The 21,696-nt window shown below is 37.3% G+C and overlaps 1 protein-coding gene across 1 annotated transcript; it reads right to left on the bottom strand.

The window, feature by feature from the left end:
- Positions 1-1,536: 1,536 nt before the first annotated feature.
- On the bottom strand, positions 1,537-20,462 carry LOC145786440 (spondin-1-like). The gene is made up of 17 exons (XM_082598096.1): positions 20,008-20,462; positions 19,800-19,888; positions 18,997-19,144; positions 18,034-18,201; positions 17,066-17,282; positions 15,968-16,117; positions 15,289-15,481; positions 14,717-14,866; positions 14,064-14,190; positions 13,664-13,774; positions 9,115-9,303; positions 8,685-8,951; positions 8,137-8,280; positions 6,774-6,957; positions 6,082-6,167; positions 2,487-2,666; positions 1,537-1,828 (listed from the first exon to the last, which is right to left on the bottom strand). Exons 1-17 carry the CDS (start codon positions 20,273-20,275, stop codon positions 1,662-1,664), a joined length of 2,838 nt encoding a protein of 945 aa, XP_082454222.1. The 5' UTR covers positions 20,276-20,462; the 3' UTR covers positions 1,537-1,661.
- Between the last annotated feature and the right edge of the window lie 1,234 nt (positions 20,463-21,696).

The following is a 21,696-nucleotide window of genomic DNA, read 5'->3' on the forward strand; positions in this document are numbered from 1 at the left end:
TAGAATCGAACCCAGATATAGGCTACCAACACTAGAGCCGAAGGCGATGGCCATTCAGCCATTGAGCTAGTTTAACTTCTTTGTAATAATAATTAATAATAATAATGTTATGGTTTTTATTGTCGCCTGCAACTGCTGAGGCCTTTCAGAAACAGGGCTTATTTTTAATTTTATATCAGATTTAGAATGTCATCACATTAATATTAGCCTACCTGACTTAACCTTATTGCGTTATGCAAGAGAGAACACAATCGGTATCGTTTTTAAAGTTTGCATTTACAAGAACCATGACTTATCACATGCCACGTTTTGCCATCACATACCACTATCGAAAAATACTTTTCTAGAAATAATTGAATTGAATTTTTATAGAATTGAATTGAAAATTTTGGCCTGGTACCAATGAAATTATTCTCTCTTTTGTCCAGTCATATCATCCTTTCTGAAATCTTATTGTTAGACAGCGAACGCTTGACTAGTCTGGCTTGGCTAGCTATCAGAGATGTGCAGACGTCTTTTTGAAGTAGGCCTATTTAGGAGTCGGAGTAGACAAGTAGAATTAGAAACTCTTGAAAAAACAGGAGCCAGACTTTGATTTTTTGCCAGTTGATGCTTTTAGAAAACAAATCAATAGCTTTTTTCCCCTAAAAATCTGAACCTTAAAACATTTGACCAGGCTAACACTCCCAATAGTATTTCAATAAATATAATTTAATTTATGTTGTGGAACATGTTTTCGTTCATTAGAACTCTTCAGCACAACTGGACCGAAACAAACATTATTCGAAACAAAATTAGCCTACAATATAAATAGATTTCAGCACTAGTGGACCAAAACGAACGAAAAATTACATACGATATTAATTAGATGAAATTTAAAAAAAAAAAAAAGCCCATTTGAGGAAGTGTCATAGTACCAGATACCAGATCGCCTTTTCCGGTTAGTTTTTCCCACTTTTGATGCTTTTAGCGTACAAATATTTAAGCGATAGGCCTACTTGGCACAATTGTTAATTTTTGTGTTAGGCCTACCTACTTCTATGATTTTCTTTTTAAGTTTTCAATTAAAATGTGCTTATATTTTCATGATAATGAATAAGAAAGGTATAACTATTATAATATTAAAAACCTGAGTTGTAGTTTGTGGTTTGCGTTCGGATTCGGAGCTTTTGGAGTCTCAAATTGCGGAGTGGAGCTGGATCTGTGACTCCGTATACCACTGCTTGCTATGTAGCCTAACTGTTCAGGAAGTACTGCGGTCTCGCAGCTACCAAGGTTGCCAAATAATTTGTTTGTCAATTTCTATATACACTTTTTAATCGAAGTAGGTCAAACATCGTAAGTATAAAAGCTATCATGCACTACACTGAGATTGTTATCGTTTTTAAACTCAGGTCAACAAATTTCTGCTATCTGATTCTCAATGCAAACATTTAGCTACCGTACTGTGTTTCTGCTATATACTTTAACAAGAAAAATCATTATCCCATGATATGCTAAAAATTTACTTCAGCTTGAAATACAAATAAAAAAAAATTGTGTGAATAGGAAAATGTGTATTTGCATAGTGTGGTTTACAAAATGTCGGTAAGGCACTGTTACAATTCAGGTGTAACATATGGATGCGGTACATTATCGCTACATATGTACATAATTAAAGCTTATGTGCACCGGCACAGACGCTTTTCCACGCGTTTTCCACATGGCAGCTCTCCCCGTCTCGGATATGTTCGAATTCTTCGTCGACGAGATTGCTTTCTACGCCCTCTTCCGGATGAACACTCACACGAAGTCCAGTCACTCCATGGCGTCATCAAGCATTTGCTGCCTAGGTTTGAAAACTTTGTTAAATATCGATGCAATGTCTGAAAACAATGGGCCTACTTCTTTCAACAATACAAACCCGACTTATTCTCTTCAACATCTGAGAATGTTGTATAGACGACGATAAACACAGTAGAGTTGACAGGGGATCTGGGGAGAAGTTTTGGACTTGGACAAGGGATAATTTTAGGGGCCCGAAACTTTTTCAAGGGGCTCGGGATTATGAAAAAACCACTGCGTATCCTTTGGATACAGTGCGTTTTTTTTACAATTTTTTTTAAATTTGGGTCCAAAAAATCTCATTGCTACCGAGTCTAAGATATCAACCGCCTGAATATAGGCCTACAAATATTTATGCGAAAGCTAGTGTGTTTGCAAACTATCTTGACACGTGACAAACCGTTTTGTAGTTTTGCTTTTTGCTGGTAAACATAGCAGTTTCTTTTAATCAGCAACAAAAACTAAGTATGTAATAATGGCCAACATGATTCAGTGGTATCGCGTCAATTAAAAAAAATTCTTTAGATTTTGTAAAATTTTAATCGATTTCTGGGGAGCAGAGTTTGAGTTGGGCTCCGACTTAAAACAGGCCACACTTACAACCTTGTTGTGAAATGCAAACTGTTAATCCACGCCATGGTTTTATGGTTTGTTTTACTCACCACATTTTTTAGCAGGACATCTTTCTTTTTGTTTCAGTAGCGGCTTTATGCATTCGCTTGAAGAGGATCTCCCTATCAACATCCGTCTTCTTTTTCGTTGGCCGATTTTTCCGCATTTTGACGACAAGCAATCGCTCCACAGTTGCCATGGTGAAGCATCACAAACCGGGACATTTTCCTCTAAACATCAACAACAATAGCATCTCAATGTTTAAGCACTATCTTTCATCAAACAAACATGTTTCCCACCCCTTGGTTTTGATCTCATTCTGCACATTTTTCTGTGACATTAGCACATAGCGGTAGACAGGGCCTCCAAGAGCCCTGCCGGGCCCCGGTGCAGATGTTGCTGCCGGGCCCCCCCAGCGCGACATGTCGCATGATCTCACAAATCACAAGCAAAATTTGTGGTGCGGGTTAATCCACAAGGCCAATGCACACATGGTGTTCTGAACAGTGTTTCTATTTTAATATCAGATCTGTTTAAAATATAATACAAAGAATACATTAGGTTTAACACTCCATTATTTCACAAAGAATGCAGTATTGTAGTGGTGTTTACAACTTTAAATTCATCAATACATGAAGAATGCATTGCTATTGGTTCATGACATTAAGAAATACCAAGTTCATTTCTGGATCAATACTCAATAGGCTGTTGCTTTTTATTTTCACTCCTTTGGTTTTCTTTGCTTGTTTGAGTAAAATTGCATTTATGCAGGATTGGAGGTCACTTTCTCTTCATTTCCACAGCAAGTGGTCAGTACTCAGTAGAAAACAAAGTTGAATATATTTCTATTTTCAATCTACCAATGATGTAAATGTACCTACATCTATCACTATACTATGTATCGAGACTTTACAGACACCTTGCATAACTACAGAATGCCTGTTTGAATCAATATTGACACTTTTCCTGAAATTCAAGAATAAGATTGGAATGGCCTGGCCAAAAAAGACTGCTAAGAAATAATAGTGAAAACAAACAAAAAGAAAAACTTAAGAAAAAAATATATATATATTTGTTGATATTCATATACTGAACATATTTTTGAAAATCAGCACCTTTCTGCAGTGCTGGAAAAAGTAGGTTGCACTGCAACTAGGACACTTCTAATTCTGTCTAGAATTAAAAGTACTTGTACTTCAACAGAAGTAAAGACCTATGATTTTTTACTCAAATATCGCACTTTCACTCATCTTTTTTTTTCAATTTCTGTTAGACTGTTATGACATTTGGCCCTGCTACAAAGACAAAAATTATTTTCCAGCACTGCTTTTATGAAACTTGCTTGCATTAATATAGCAAAATGAATTAACAAACCCTAAAAACTCAAAAATATTGTACTGTATATATATCAGAGATCAGAGAAGTTTCATGATTTCAGTATAATTGTAGGCTGTGTTTAGATATATTTACACTATATACTATAGTGTAAATATAGCCTCAGTAGCGTTGCCAGATAAGGAATGCTGCAATTTGAGAAAAGTTTAAAGCTGTTGAAAACAAAAACTTGTATTGTGGAAATTTTTTGTTAGTCCTGGGCAAAGATCAAAACCCTAACTTTATTCCTAACCCTTACCTTAATCCTTCCTGACTTTAATCTTAACTCTGGTAACACCGGATTGTAACCATGGCAACAAGTGGGTAAAAAATAGCTACTTCGATAATTTGTAACCAAAAAAAACAGTTTTGTACCGTACTGAAAAAGTGACAGTGAGAACATCTTGCTCAGCAACTCTAACAATATTTCAATACACATAACAGTCACTGCTTGCTTAAGTGTCATAAACTGACAATTTGTCAGAAACATGCATGGATTACTTTCTGTGTAATTACTGTAACCTACCCTGATCAATCAACTACTGATTAAAACATACACACCCAAATATTCACATTAAAGCACCCAGACTAACACTGAAATTAAAACATTGAAATAAACTGAAATATTCACTCACACTGCAATATTTGCATTAAACATAAACACTGAAATATTCACAATAAAACACACATACAGCCCTCCAAATCATTGACAGACATTTCCACCACATTCAACTATGCAGGGATTGCAGGCCTTGCCGGTGGACATGTTCGCTAGTCTCTGTCATGATTACACCTAGACTTCCAACAGGATTACAAAGCAGTGACTGCACAGTACACATCTGATCTAACTATTGTTAATTGTAGAGTAAGAATGTACAGTTATACATTTTGGAAGTTGCCTCAGGGTATCTCTCTTGTTTACCAGTAGTAGCCTTGAAGTGTTTACAATAGACAATGAAAATCTGCAAATGATTTAATTTGACTTGGTGTTGCATTTTTAACAAGCCGAAGGAGGCAGTTCAGTTGGACCTCCACAAAAACTGCAAATTCAAGGCCTGCACACACTGAAATATGACATAAAATCTACTCTCTGAAACAAGCCTATTCACATAAAGCCTATATTTTTTAGAGGAGCTTTTCTAGCCTTTCTACCAGAAAAATTTCTGATGTGTCAAAATCAATTGTTTTGGCTAGTTTTGATTCGATGGTTAGCCTGGCCAAATCAACAAGACCTTAGCGCTAAAATATTAACATTTTGTCGGGCCCCCTTGAACTAAAAAAATTAAAAATTCTGTAGTTTTTTAAAAAGGAATGCCCATGATGGGCCAATCGAAATACAAAACTAATATAAAAAACAATATTTTATGCAAAATCGACTTCAGCACGCAAATTTAAACATTTTGACGGGCCCCCTTGAACTAAAAAAATTGAAAATTATGTATTTTTAAAAAAGGGCATACTCCAGAGGGGGCCCAATCGAAACACGGAACTACTGTAATATAAAAAACAATATTTTATGAAAAATCAACCTTTGCACAATTTAAACCGATGCAAATTTAAACATTTTGTCGGCCCCCCCTAAACTGAAATAATTGAAAATTCTGTAGTTTTAAATAAGGGCACACCCATGAGGGGGCCCAATCGAAACACGGAACAAATATGATATAAAAACAATATTTTATGCAAAGTTGTTGAAATTTTTAGCGCGTGAATTTAGACATGTTGTCGGGCCCCCCTGAGCTCACCGGGCCCCGGTGCAATGCACCGGTTGTCCCCCCCTCTTGTGGGCCCTGGCGGTAGAACAATATAAAATTTTTGCGATGCAAACAAAATTTACCCAAATCTCATTTTTGCAAATATATTTCTAAAAAGGCAACAATTTACAGTTTTTTACTATTTTCTCAAATAACTAAACATTTTTGCCCAAACTTTCGACTTTTTGTAGCAGAGGAACGACCGACCCCACGCCCTGCATCCATATATCTCCTATACGGTTATGATTCAAACTGATGAAGAAGACTTTAGAAATACAGCTTTGACCAATAGCTGCTATTCAAACAAAGAGAAAGTTATGAAAAGGTCTTGATTAAAATGGATAAGAATGTGGCATTTTTAAGAAATTCTTGCTTGATCACGTCATATTTATAATAGGATAGTTTACCAGCCACCTAAACAAGATCAGCCTTGTTGGCTTTCAGGCTGGCGAGTGATGATAAAGGTTAACAGCAGGCCACAGCAAGAACCCATGCAACAATTAGAGAAAGTATTTACTATCACGACAATGAGAGGTGGAGCATGTCTTTGTTTCCATGACAACGTCGTCACATCTTTGTCCGGTGAGCGATTGAAGAAGAGACCTGAACATACCGAAAATATTGTTGAAATACGTAAATTATTGTGAAATAAACTAACCTAAGAAAGTCACTAAACAAGAGACAGAAAGTCATCAAGTTTGATTGGCCCAGAGTATTCAAAGCTTTACAGTAAAGATTAAAGTTTACTTTTCACAACGAAAAACCAAGTTGTTAGGCTGCTGTTTTGTGCGGAAAACTTAAGAGATTTTTGGTTAAATTTAATCTAATCAGTGTAAGTTTCAAATATGTGTATTTAAATAGGTGTCAAAGCATTAACTAATTGCCAATTTGATTCATTTCAGCCAAATTTCACGTGTTGGTTTGCAAAGTTTTCTGTTGTTTCGAATAAGAAGATGTATAATGAAATAGAAGTCAATGGTCTCCCTAAAACTGAATGGCACTTTCTGATCCGATCTTGATAATTTCCGCTCCCATCAAGAAATTCTCCGATCTAACAGAAGAAGCTCCAAGTTCAGGTTCGACTAAAGTAAAACTCTTACAACTCAGCTGGTAAACTTCGTCATTTTTACATAATATTGTTGAGTTTTAACCAACTTTTTGTTGCAAATTTTATTTGTTAGTTCATAGCTTGAGAAAACTAAGACATACCGTTTTCGAAAAGTTTCACATGATTGGTGGCACGGAGTCCAAGGCGTCCAATCAGAGTACAAGCATCCTGATGACGTCGCCGTGACGTCACATGACACCATGCAAATATTCGTCTCCATTTCAAAGTCCTGGCAATTGGAAGAGCTTGCTGATCGATTCAGAAATCGCTTTCGAAACGTTTCCCCTGGTAATCACACAGAAATTCATAAATATTCACTAATTGATGATGATGAAGATACCAAATGATGACTGACAGAACGGTGCCCTGATATATAAAGCTGAAAAACGAGAGGTCACAAAATATGAAAAATCTAGCCAAAAGTAACATTCCCAATCCTTATTATAGCTTTGCAGTTTGAAAGCAAAGGATAAAATATACAATGATCCATGAACTAGTTCAAGATGCAATAAAACGCTTGAATAATCGCTTGTACAATTTTAAGATAAACAAATTAGTTTTAGATCTAATTTGTCAAGAGACAGCCAATATCAGACATGTTCAGAACCAATTTTATTTTGAATGCAACGGACTTTTACGTTTTGAAAACCAGCATACAACGCAACTCTTCAATAACAACTTAATTGGCAGACAAAGCCGTGTTATTTACTTGTAATCATTTTTGAATCACTCGTTGAGCTTTTGATTTTCAGTTCGGAGTGTCGTTGCAGTTATAGTGCAAAGTCAGATTTATCTCAATAATTTTTATTTTATGTATATTGCAGATTTGTAATTTCTGATGAGGACACAAGTACGTGTCGAAAACGTTAGAGTATTTTATTTTAATTAGTTGTTTTTTTAGTGTAACACGTTATGTTAAACCCGTTCAAGTTGCTTTGTCGGTCCATGGTTCTCTCTCTCTCGTTTGACTTGTAGTAGCTTAGATTGGCAATGCCTCATCGTGCAGCCATGATACGGTAGTTGGGTCCAGTTTGCGAATACCAATGATTCCACTTGGGGACCGTGAGATGGGGCATTCGTGGAGTATGTGTTGCGGTTGTGGGTCCATGGTTTAACAAAGCAAATTCTCTACCAAAGCTTTAACAACTTAATTTGAAGCAAAAAGAAACCAAGGCAACAATATTTATTTTAAACCAGGTTTTTCCTTGGTTATTAATTGATATGGACCACTTTTAAAATGTTTGTTTCAGACACCTCTAGGTATTAACATTGCCCACAGTTCAGTGTTTGTCGGTTAGGTTATGAAATTTTTACTTTTTATGGGGCTGTTAGGTTTAAACATTTGCACATTTTCCACAGAAAACCAAGTCAAACTAAGTGCATGGCATTACTGTGTTTTCAGTAAATCAGAAAAAAATATGAGAGAGCATATCTGTGCCCTCCTTGAGGAGAAAAGGGTTAAACCTTTTCCGCAGGTAGCCGAACAAGGCATCCAAGCAATCCACGGCATGTAGGAACATTCTGAAGTTGATTGTTCATCACAAACAGAATTGTGACATGTGGTAGTTTCCATTTCGAAGTCTTCACAATCTTCTTCAGTATTGTCTCCTGGAAGAAAAATAAAAAAAATGTGTTTTTTAGAATTAAACACATAAATGTACGAAACAACACATGTAGGCAGCTGGTGGAAAGAAATGTGGAACAATTCCCAAAAAACTCGGAGACATGGTGATAGCAATCATTGCTGCTTTCAATCCTCATCAATTACGCAATAGTTAAAGCGGAGCGGAAGTAAATGTCGTACGCTTGTGATTTAATATAAATAAATTATAAATACGTATAAGGTATACATAAATATAAAGATATGAAATAAGATAGACTATAAGTACAGTATATTGAAAATTCTTAAGTGGATAAAACATGCACCGGACAAAAGGTTTAATACTTTAAATGTTAGATTTTTTAACATAACCATGTGATTCTGAGTTACAGCTGCAGCTGCTACAACTTACTCGACAAGAACCTTTTCCTTAATGTAGTTCCATCTCCACAAGATTCTGAACAAGGCATCCATTCCGACCACTCGTCATACTGACAGGTGACGTCACAGCTCGATGACGTCATACACTTGGTATTTTCCATGTAGAAACTGCGGCATGACGTGTCATCCGATGAAACAAGAGTTCGCTTCCGAAACGCTTGACCGACGCCGCACGTGACAGGACAAGACGACCAATCAGACCACGGCGTGTAAACGCAGCCAGGCGCATTACGAAACTCTGTTAATTAATAAGAATTGTCTTTGAGTTTCAACCAAAAGGTTCAAAGCTTGGCTTTTTGTCGTATCTAACAGAAAGAGGTGACTTCCATAAACTAAACAACAATGAAACAATCATTGTATTATGAGTTTATTTTGACAACATCTAGTCCAGTATAACTTACCGCTTTCACAGAACATCGACACCATGCATTGCGTGGTTTGCATCAGTGGTCCACTGCAGTTCAAATCTTTGCTCTGTAGCGCTCTTTTTCGGATAGTCTGACCGACACCGCACGTCACAGGGCAACCCATCCAAACTGACCAGGGCGAATACTCGCAAGAGCAGGATGCTACATCACACGATGACATTTCTGTGAATAAAATATTTTTATTTTTATGAAAATATAGTAGATGCACTGCAGAATACTTAGTAAACGAGATGAAAAATAAAAATTTTCTTTGTTATATTAACAATTCTTTATCAAAGGCAAAAGTGCAGAATAACACAGAAACAACGTCCTCTCTCGTGTTGTCGCTATATGTCAGGGCATCCGTTGGTTACGTATTTTTTCGTATTTTTCTGTATTCAGAAACAACGTATTTTTTCGTCACACCAGATGATGCAGATTTCCAAAACACAGAAAAATCAAAATTATGTTATTTTATTAGAAAGATTTGTCCAAGAAACAACTGCTTCTGCTTTCCGGCGGATACTCATGTTTAGCGTTGATGCCGATTATGTTCAATGCTAATGTGACTTCTATCCATTTTTGGATCGTATTTGACCAAGGTTTGACAGACAAATAAAACAACTCTCTTTCCCTCTCTGAAGCTAATGATGGTAATCAGTGCCGGTCTTTGGGGTGTGCGAACCGTGCGATCGCACAGGGCCCGCAAATTAGGGGGCCCGCAATTTACTCAGAAAATGCAGTAATTTTTGTCATGTCCAATGGAAAAAATTCAATTCGATTCCCAAGCAAGTACCGGTATCCTTGAAGTCAGTTGCGGCTTTAGGGTGAGGCAAGTGCTGAGATTGTCGCGTCGGGCCAATTTTATATGCTTTTAGGCCCCCCACGACATTTCACCATGTGCCAAATAGTTAACATTGCAGTGTGACAACAGAATTTCGTTTTGTGGCAATTGCATTTAAATAGAATACATGTTACTTTCTATACAAAACCATTGTTATTATGCTATATATATGATATGTAGTTTTTAAACTAATCACTTAAAGGTCCCGGATTTTTAAAACGCCATGTATCAAACCACTCAGGAAACTTCACTCTTGTGAAAATTTAAATGCATGTTACTTCCAGTATTAAACTATCATTATTATGCCTATGAATCTCTGATTATGCCCTATGCATGTAATTTTTAAAATCTAATATTGAGGGGCCCAGGTTTTTTGAAAACGCCATGTACCAAATGTTTGACATTGCTCAGTGACAACAGAAACCAAAATTTTCAATCTTGTGGCAACTGTGTTTAGATACATGTTACTTCCAGTCCAGTACACTACTAAAATGTCATTGTTATTCCATGGGTTGAAAAATAACATTTAAGGGGCCCGGATCTTTTCAAATTGTTTCAAGTTGATTACTCTGTAAACAATTTTTAAATCTTAATATTCTTGTTATTGTATTTAGATACAGGTATATACAGTTTGTGCAGTAGGCTACATTGTACACTTATTCATTGTTTGGATTTTTTTCACTGAATAGTAATATAATCCTGTGATTGATTGATGATATACCAATGTAATTTTTGTACCAGCAAAGTTTGTTGAACTCCACAATAGAGTTCCATTAGTGATTTATCCATTAGCTATACCTAATCATTGTAAAAGTGGGGCAAAGAAAAAAAGGATTTAAAAAAAGAGTTGTTGAGCAATTATACAAAGCATTCTTCAATTTCTAAGTTTTTAAAATATAACTTACTAGTTGCAGTAAATGCAGTAATGACACCAGTGAATCTACTTCTTTGACAACATCTTAAATGATGTCACTACTGGTGGTAACAGATTAATTCCACTAAATTCTGAGGTCAGCTTTGCCTTATTCAAACTCCATCTGCTTGCAATGATGTTAGATCAATAGCAGAAATGCTCGATTTCCTCTAAATGTGATGTGCTGGCTAATTTTTACCTAGCTGGTACTAATTGGTAAGTACTAATATAACTGGTAAGTACCGGTACTAATATATTTCCTGTTGCTGATTTTCCTGATATGATTTGTGCATTCATATACCTGCAGACAGGCTCCATTGTTTCAACTTCAAGGTCTATTGATCAGTGCACTAAGTCTATATAGGTATAATTTTAACCAGTAGCCTGCCATACTTTTTATACAGAATATTGAAGTGGGGTTGTTTTTTATTTGTGGTGTGTAAAACAATATTTGTTACTCCTACCTACTATGCCAAAGTGCAGAAGCATCGAGCAATGCACATTGCACAAGCAAGGTATCTTCAAAGATGAATTCAGTTGTTCTATCTTGATTACTTTGGTAAGAAATTCTAGCTAGCTGGTGATCTTTTTATGTTAGTTTTTCATTGTTATCATGCACCGCATACCGTACATTATATTTGGGAAATTTCTATAAAAGCGTGCAGATTTGGGCAAATCTACGTTCTGCCCCCCCCCCCCCCCAAAGTGGTTTGGTTTCATACGGCTATGTGTGAGAGTGAGAACTATGCTTCATGAAACTATGCTTTGTGATTGTGTTAGGCCTCGCTTATTCCCCTAGTGGTCCTTACTGTTGATATATATTCCGCAACTTAGTATTGTCAATTGTCACGGGGAGTTTGTAAATGTAACCTTACAGGTTGTTGTTACCCTGAGCTACTAGATGTGGCATGCAAATAGCAAGTGCAGTGGTTTTCATTTTTTTATTATGTTATGATATATACTTCATATTTAACTTATTGAGATAGACATCTCAATGTGCTTTTTTCCTTGGATTGAGTAGCTGTATTTATTTTTCAATATGTTTGTACTGTATATAACATGAGGTATTTCACCGCAAAGTATTAAGATGCATGATTGCATGGTTTACGTACTTGATGCATGATGTCTTCAATAATAACACCTTCACTCGTCTTCAAAATTTCCCCTTGTTGTTTTGCCTGTTGTGGCTTAGTTTCATGTACGAATCCATTTCTAGCCTGCTTAATTATGTTTTAACTTGCATTTGCAGGAATGAGGCAAACAATTTAATTAAATTCTGCTCTGCCACTGTATAGAAACTGACTCTGACAGAGAATATTGCCCATCTTCAATTGCAGGGTTACTTTGAGTTTGGCAGCCAGCAGTTTTAGTAAAAACTTTTTCTAAAGTGAACCTGCTCGACATTTTGCAAGCATTTCAAACAATTTCAATCTAGGTACCTACTTCTGAGTTCAGATGGATTCCGACCAATTTAAGCATAATAAGGAGTCCTTGCTGGTTGCTGTACAGGTACATTTGGTTGGGCTTGTTTCTTTTGCATTGTTGTATTTCATGCTTAAATATTCCCATAAAACAATATGCACACATTTCTTGAAATTTGAGCATTGTGTTTTTGATGTATTTTTATTCATGCTTTCTATGCATATTTATGCAACCAAGTAAAAGTAAATCGATTTTCTTAAAACAAATTGGATCAGTAGCGTAGCCATGTGAGGGTTTAGGATTTACAACCCCCCCCCCCCCCTCCTTGGAACGCGTGTAGTGTCACGATATTGAAAATTATGCTTTCAGTGTTTTGTGCTTTCTAATCAACACTAAATTAGTATGGTATAGATAGGATCTAGAATGCTCTACAACTGTTTAGTATCCATTAGTAGTCTGCAGGTAACTCGTACAGTCCATGGAAACACTGCAATATCCACAGCTGTGAAAAATTGCACTGACCTTTTATATATAGCTGATTACAGTGGTTCGTTATACAAAACTTGAATATATCAGAAATTAAGTAAGTTCACTGTCTTAAAGCTTTTTGTCTGACACTCATCGAGATGTATGACGTCTATTTACATTTTCTAAACTTTGGGTTAACTTTAAAGCATAAAAGTTAGTGGCTTACCGGAATAAGATCGTTATTTGATCAACCAAGGACAAAATTAATCAATAATAAAACTGTAATAATCTGGCAAAAAAGCGATTAACCTATGTCTCTAAAACAAAGTTTGTCTAATTTCAAACGAAACTACATTAAAAGAGCTAGTTTTGCCAATACCAAACATTCAAATATCTCAGCCAGGAATTAGCAACAAGAAAACATAGAGACTTAGCTTTATTTCCGAAAAATGCCCAAGAAAACATGATGTTATCCTTTTGCTATGCCACCGGACAGCACCATTTTACAGTAATATTCATACCCATATTTTTGTTGAACATGCTCTCAGAATGCACCAAATTCAAAGTAATTTTTCAAAATTTTCTGGGGGAGGCCCCCCAGACCCCCCGCCGCTGGGTGTCGCCTTCGGCAAGCATACCGACAGGCTTCGCCTGCCGGCCGTCAACACCCCCCACCCGTTTCTATATACGTTACTGAATTGGATCATTGTCCTTGGGGCCCGCAAAACATATTCCGCACAGGGCCCGAAAAACCCTAAGACCGGCACTGTGGTAATGCAAGTGATAAAATTCAATTTTCATATCGTTAGCTGATACGTAAGCTTCAATAGCATTAAGCTACTTTTTTACGACAAAAACTAAGATTGATAATATTAGATGAGATTTATTCTGGAAACCTTTCAACGGCGCATGACAGTTTCCTGGTTCAGATGGCCATTGTAAAACACGTGACTTGAAGCGCAGAGATTGACCACAAGAGGCGCTACACTCCGACCACGAAGTCCACTCTGGAAAAGATTTGAAAATGGATTCTATGTGAGTCAGGCTTCGTGCAAGAATGAAAAAACTGATAATCTAAAAAGTATTTGAAAGCATACTCTTATACTCACACAAGCAAAAAGCGATAAAGGTGAAAAAATAATTAAGCTTTATCACATCACAATGCAAACTAAAAGTCGGTCAAGGTCTCTTTGTGCACCAATGAAACTTCATTGTATCTTCTGGTGTACGAAAAAACAAAAGCCGAAATTAGCGAAAAAATTGATTATTATTTATCAAATTAATAGACTTTGTCACCTGAGTACAAGCATTCTGTGACGTCATTTTGATTTACGCACTGTCCACTTCCTTGGCAGATTTCCTTTTCCATGATGGATCCACACGCCGCGGAACCAGCACGAAATTTCACCATTCTATTCCTAGTCTGATGTAGAAACAGAAATTTCAGTGTTTGGCATGGCAAATATAAAATAAAAAGTTGTGAAGCAATCTAACGAATTATGATGCTTGGTTGCGCTTAATAACTGCACTTCTATATTTGAAATCAGGAGTTGTGTGAGCAAAGTCAACTCCAGCCTGTAAACGTTACAATTTTTACGTCTTCTGTTGTCATATTTGCGTCATTAGACGTTGAAACAATGAAAGTAGCTGTAATTAAGTGCTAATCCGCATCACCAAACTTTTTACGGTGCTACATGTAGGCCAGTGTTGCAAAAAAGTTAATAAAATATAAAACTGCAAAAAAATAATATGTCATTACAACATAAAAACCGTGTTTCGCGGTGATGATGTTTTGTATATTGTCACAATAATTAACTATACCCACCGCTACAACGTTTGCCTAAACATGATATGTCAGGTAATTGAAATGTTTTGTTTTCAAGTTGTAAAGGATTGTTAGCGTTACGACAAATACACTTACATTGTTTCACTGCAATAGCAATACTAACCTTTATACCCCAGCCGCAGGTAACCCCGCAGGCAGACCATTCATTCCATTCTGAATACATGCAGGTTGGGCTGGCCTTCTCCTGACTGGCTGAAGGCAACTCGGTCTCGTCAATGTTCTCAGTGACCTCACTGTCACCACATTGTTCACCCTGCCAAACAAAGGGAAGTGCACGAACAATTTGTTCAGCGATGTTGCAAGCTGCTTACAAGTTACGATAAAAAAAAATACAAAAAACAGCGATGAAAACCATGAAAATTACATGGAACTTGGCAAACATTTTAAAGTTGCAAATTTGTTACCCTAAAAATTTAATAAAATTTTTCGAAGGACTTAGATACCAGTATAGAAAGAGGTACTATCCCAGATAAAAAAATTCTTTATTTCTACATTGATTCAACGTCTGGTTTGCAGACGTTGAATCCATGTAAAAATAAAAAAATTTGCTATCTGAGATGCTTACCGAGGCAGCTAGCAACAGAAAAATAAAACGCCATAGAAGGAAAATACGAAATTTTTAAACAAAAATACTCATTGGAATTGCTTTCCAGTAAAAAGTAGAAAAATTCATACCGATATGCTAAGCCTGTGGATAACTATTTTAGCCACTGGAGGAATGGGACTACCAGCCTCATCAAAGAATGGGGATTCGGGGTGATCAGACGACGTCAGTGGTCGAATTTTTTCATGAGGATTGGTTGGAGAGTTGGGAGACATGTAGGAGACCCCATTGTCAGTTCCAGCGTCCCAAGGGGTAAGGTTGTACCTATGAAATTAACAAAGTAGAATTTTACTATATCATCAACAAACAGACCGAAATACTTACTTTATTTTTTTTTAAATACTTAAAAATTTAATTTTCAAACGCGGGTGTATCTGTTGCTGCAATGCACTTTTTTGATGCATTTAGAAAGAAGTAACATTGCTGAAATAAAACCGATTGATAAAAATTTTATAACGTTGTACTGCTTAAATTTTCAACACAATAATTTAACAAAAAAGCCCAAAACGAAAAAAACATAATGTTTTCAAGATTTTCAAAAAACTTTATTGTGAATGACAACGCAAAATAACAAAAAACCAAAAACGTGAAACGATATTATGTCAAAACATGAGTTTAAACAATCGATTGTTAAAAAACACTGTAGCTATTTTAAACTCTGCCAACAAATCAACTTTTTGCGTTGATTTAACGCTTTAAAACGTCAAACCAATGATTGAACTGCTGGCTGGTGTTGTGAATTTTTCTCACGTTTTTGTCCCAACCCATCCACACGCTTCGGTGCACATCGATTCCTTTGACAGGCCCACGTTCCAGTCGGGGCTCGGACCCAGCATGGTGACTAGTGACACCAAGTGTCGATTGGAGTCGACATTGAATTCATCGAAAGGAGCTTCTCGTCTAACCAAAAATGAAATTAAATTAAATTTGTTTCTCTTTGTCGACATACAACAGCAAATGATGAAGTTAAAATAGAATACGGGAACAAAACCAACAAAGAAAAATGGAGCTTGAAAACAGAGCATCGGTTGGAGTGTGTGTAATAGGTCTAGTCCTGATATGAAGACAATGCACTGGTTGCAACAATTGGGAGATGTTGCCTGAATTGCTGCCTCATAAGCAAGAAAAAGACGAATATGTCTAGATACAACTTTTAAGGGTCACACCACAAATATTTTTAATGCTTAGACAAAGCTGAGAGCTACAAAATAACATTTTTTAGTATACGAATTTCCTTGGTGAAATGGAAAACAACGTCATAACATTGGTCAACAGTAGGGCGTTCTTTTAAGGCTAGACTGTCTGTAGTGTATAAGGTGGAGTGCTTTACCACATATTAGCGAGCATATCGGCTGCATAGCCGAGTGGCGAGAGTCCTGGTACGCACTCAAAAGGGGGTCAGTTTGCCACCGCTCAAAAGCATGAGGCTGTGTTTTTGACAGGGCACTTAAAGACATGTCTGAATGTGGACACGGTTGTTTTCTTTGCCTTCCCGTCCATTTAATCTAAACAATCAACCACTATGTGCAAGCCTAGTTACAGTGGTGTACTCTTGAGGGCATTGAGGTATGCCCTCCAGCGTACACCAACAATTCACAATATTGCTTTATTTTAAGCAAAAATCCATAGCTCAATCCCTCCCCTGCGCACGCCACTGCCTGAATACGACCAAAAAGCAAACATGAGGTGGCCTCGTTCAACGGTTTATAAGTGTGGGCATAAAATACAAGGCCAGGTGTTTAAAATAACGATTTCAGACAGAATAGTTGTTGTATTTATAAAATCCATTTTCTCCACGAATATGATTGACACCATAAACTTGTTGGTACAGGCACAAGACACACTCACAAGTTGCGTGGTTGGTGTGCGGGCCACTGTGCCTTCGTCTTGATTACCGACATGACCTCACTATCGCTCTGAGAACGAATTTCGTTTTCAAGGTTACCGGGCCAGCCCCATTCGGCCACTTTTTGGACCCCTTCGCTCGCGTAGCCCCCGTATTCCCAAATAACATATCCTGGAGAATGAGACGCTCCGATGATGTTTGACCAATGGGTTGAAAATGCTGCAATAGATACACAGGTCGTTTTATTGCCACAGCAATGTTAGAGAGCTTGCTTTGTTGCGTTAAACACAAAGCAGACTGAGTAAGCCCTGCAAGCAATATTGGTGTTCAACCTAGTTAGCAACCAGTTCGCTTTGACAAGAATTAGCCACGTCTGGCAATCTTGCGCGGTGGTTATATTAAGTCAACTCAAAAACGTTGGCCAGGAACCGGTTCTACTAACTTTTTATTAATAGGAAGAGATTCGCGCAAACAGGTGCAAATCGATCGAATCCTACCACTGCATGCGGGGTTTCTCATAAATCACCTTCCTCGTACGCTCAGTCGATTTCAAATTTCAGTTACCTCAAAAATCATTACTTTTCCGCTTACTACTGCTTACTTTGCATTACTTATCTTCTACACCAGTAGTTTTCAACCTTTAAAACAACAGTACGCACTTTTTCATTTCGCAAAATTTTCATAGCGTAACTTCTTTCAGCTCAGCCATGTTTAGTTCAATGTCATGTTTTATTGCATCCAGTCCTGGTTTGTGGCTCAAGATTATAAAGAAAGAAAAACGTACGCGCAGCTTGTGCTTATCAATAATTTCACGAAAAGACCTAACTTATTAGTAGTCAATTTCACAAATGGCGCTTTTCAAAACCTATTACTGAGTGCGCGGATTAAAAATCTTATTAAAATGATTGATTAATTTCTTACGAAGTAGATGATGGTTTTCGACCCTCAAAATCTTTCTGACCTACTTTACCTGGGTAATCTTTCGGGTGAGACGTGGGCGACCACAAACCGTAAAACGTCATCCGGTAGGTGGCGCCACCGCACGCGCAACAGGGGCTTGGGGCGCTGGTGGGCGTTGTGGCGTTGCGACTGCAGATGAACAGAGACAATCGGTCGTCGTCTTTGAACCAAATCATTCCTGCAGTAAAATTATTTATTTTTTAAAGTAGTTTCATAGTGGAACGGTATTAAATATTTGACGTATTTACTGGTGTTTCTACTCACTGGGTTTACAGTGAACAGAATGGGGTACAATTATACAGGAAATTCATGATATATATAAAAAATCGGGAAGGTTTATTATAACTGAATGATTTCTTTACCTTTTTCAACGCTTAAAATCTTTTGGACCCAGTTCGGTCTCTATTTTGTTTTAGTTCAAATGGTTTCTTTTATAGCTTTCCATTTAATGGAGGGAACAAACTATGAGTAGGCTGCTATTGAATTAAATGCCTGGTGAACAACCACATTCAGTTTTTTGTATTGAATATTATGTATCACATGAACTATTATTGAAGAGGCGCAGTTAACAGAGGCACAGTTAACAGAGGAACATAATTAACAAAAAAACAATTAATAGAGGAACAATTAACAGGGGCACAGTTAACAGGGGCACAGTTAATCATCCTCTCCCTTGTGGCAAATAAATGTAAAACATGCTCAATATTTGACACATGTTGCGTCACAACTACGTCACTTGCATCAACAGAGCTCATTCAGCGATATTCTTCCCTAAGAACATTTGGCAAGACTTTTGCCAGGTACTGGCAAATAGTCTAATGATCAATAAACTTCAACAGGATCTTGTTGACTCAGATGCGTAACGATCGCCAACAGAAAGACAAGAATACCGTTCCAATTTTACCAATCTTGTTTTTAAAAATAACAAAAACAAACAATAATATTGTTGATTATTACTTTGGAACTTGCCAACCTTTTTGAATCGCGCTGGCGCTGATGGTAATACATCCGCTAGACGGCGCCCTCCACCGAGCCTGAACACGCGTCTTCTTTCCAGCAATTTTGTGAGTGACGACATTGGCGCATGACGTCATTGCTTGTGACGTGTGAGAGTTCGCAGGCTGAAGTGCAGAATTGAAAACGAAAAAAAGAAAACAATAATAAACAATTAACAAACAATTCCTTTTGATTTCAACTCGATGAAAAGTTTTGCGAAGGTAGGCAGTGTCTTGAAACGATAGTGTAGTAGGAAGTCAAACAAAGCAACGCGTGATTGTATAAAGTGAAGCAAATCACTTCACCATCCATTTAAAAACTTTTGCAACTTATTTCACCTCAAAACGATTATCAATTTTTATTCTATTTGAATAAGACGCTTTAGTTCAGTTTTACTCAGGGCTGTTAAGATAATTTAGGTCTGGTACCAGCGACATCCTCGGCCTCTAAAATCAAGACGCTTCTACGAAAAACACACTACATCCAAAGAATACCCTACGCGGTAGTTTCTGCATTCTCGGACCCCTAGAAAAGGTCACGCAGCCTAAAAATCATCTCAGGCCAGAGTCCAAACGTACCCACTGGAACCCTGTTAACGATACTAGTTTAGCTTATTTGTCATTGCTTACCAACAGGGAATGCAGTACCTGGCATATCACAATAGAGTTTGAAATCAACTGCTCTTTATTAAACGTAGGCTGCACTCATCAACTCTGATACAACATCACTTCATAGATAAGCCGATTTTGTGTCTTATTTTGTGATTAGTATGTGTCTTACCGTGAATTCTCCAGCAGGGCTATTGTCGTCCGTCACAGATCGGATTGCAAATCCCCGAAATATAACAGGAAGCGAGCTTTGAAGGGTCACTGGTTGAAAAACAAAATTATGAAACAAATTAAGATTTAAAAATGTTAAGCGTGAATTTAAAAATTTTGAAATATGTTAATTTAAATCTAAAAATAAACTGACGCCAAACATGACGAACCTGTGTATTCCTGTAACGGTTCGTAGGTTTTTGGTTCACCCTCAATTTTGAGCCTAAATCCATTATCTCCGCTTCTTGGTGAAGGAAAGTGTCGAGAGGGCAAATCTCCAGCACAGTTAAAGCGATCACGCCGAGATGGCAGTCTTCTTTGGCCGCGCGGTGGGACGCAGTTTATCAAAGATAATTGTGACGTAAGAATGTGAAACCACAGAAGTAAAAGGACATGAGTGGATGTAGGAAAGCACTTTGACGTTTGCAGTTTAATCATTGCAGTTTTTTTATGCTGTTGCCTTGTTTCAAAATGTCCAGCGACAGAATGTTTCTTGTCACAAGAAACAAAGAAGATTTGAGGATGCCTTGATCATTCGATGATAGATGGCTTCAATATGACGTCATCGAATATGACGTCAAGTGGTTTTTCTTCACTTTGCAAATTATATAAAATTACAAGTTTAAAACCTTGAATGAAATAGAAAAATTAACTAAATTTCAGCCACTGCACTACACCATAGAAGACTCTGCAGACGTTGAATCAATGTAAAAAACGGTTGATTTGCTGTCTAGATATAAACCGAATGTGAGAAAGATGTTGCCAAATTGCACTTGATTTTGACTTGATTCTTTTTATTGATCGCAAGATGGAAGTTTAACCACAATTCTTAGAAACATTCTTTGCCAAACGCCCAGCTGGTTACAACATTTTTGTTGAACCATCCAGGCGCCAGGGTTGACAAGTGCCAAGCCGAAATATGGAAACCAATTGCTCAGTCCAAACACGCCGAGGTTGTCAAATCACTGTAGTAGTCAGCACTTATTATTACAAAAGTCCAAATGGTCCAAACCCAACATCAGAGATGTACGTATACGCCGCAAAAAATCCGCCGCATACTTGCGGCGTAGACTTTTTGTTTACGCTAACGTTTGCGGCCACATTTTTTTGGATAGTTTGCGCTTGAGGCTACGCCGTAAAGTTTTCGCGGTTTTTTAGCGCATAGCGTCAACGCATACTTTTCAATGTATTTTTTTTGCTATAACACGCCAATACCTTCCAGCGCTGCAGTTGAAAGAATGTTTTCAATGGGCAAAGACATATTGAAACTAAAACACAGCAAAATGTCAGATGAACACTTTCAGATGCTTGTGTTTCTTCGTGGAAATTCAAAATAAAACTTGTTTGTTTCGAGTGGTTTATACCGTGTGAATGTTTGGCACCTAGTAAACAAAATTAGTTTACGCTAGCGTATGCGCTGACGCTGACGCCGCCAACTTTTTTTACAAGTTACGTTGACGCATACGGCGTATGGTTTTTCGAACGTTTGCGTTTACGCTGACGGCGTCAATATTTTTTGTATGCGCGTACATCACTGCCCAACATCCAAATTGCCATTTTGATTTGCTAAAGTCATCTTAGCTTGAACTTCGAGAAGAGAGTATCTGATTATTCTTGAAACGTCGTTCGCTGCTTGCTGTCTAAGGTAAACTTTATTCTTTATTGTACTACACGTGCATCATCTTCACCAAGGCTTCTCAGACTTTCTTATTGTGCGACCCCATTAAAAAAGGAATTTTTATGCGACCCATTGGGGGGCACTGGGCAGTTTACAATACAAACTATCCACTGTAGGCTCACTTTTCAACTTGTTTTAAATTTGCGACCCCGTTTGAGGCCGTGACCCACAGTTTGGGAAG

Source organism: Aplidium turbinatum, chromosome 17, assembly GCF_918807975.1.
Source record: "Aplidium turbinatum chromosome 17, kaAplTurb1.1, whole genome shotgun sequence".
Taxonomy (NCBI): domain Eukaryota; kingdom Metazoa; phylum Chordata; class Ascidiacea; order Aplousobranchia; family Polyclinidae; genus Aplidium; species Aplidium turbinatum.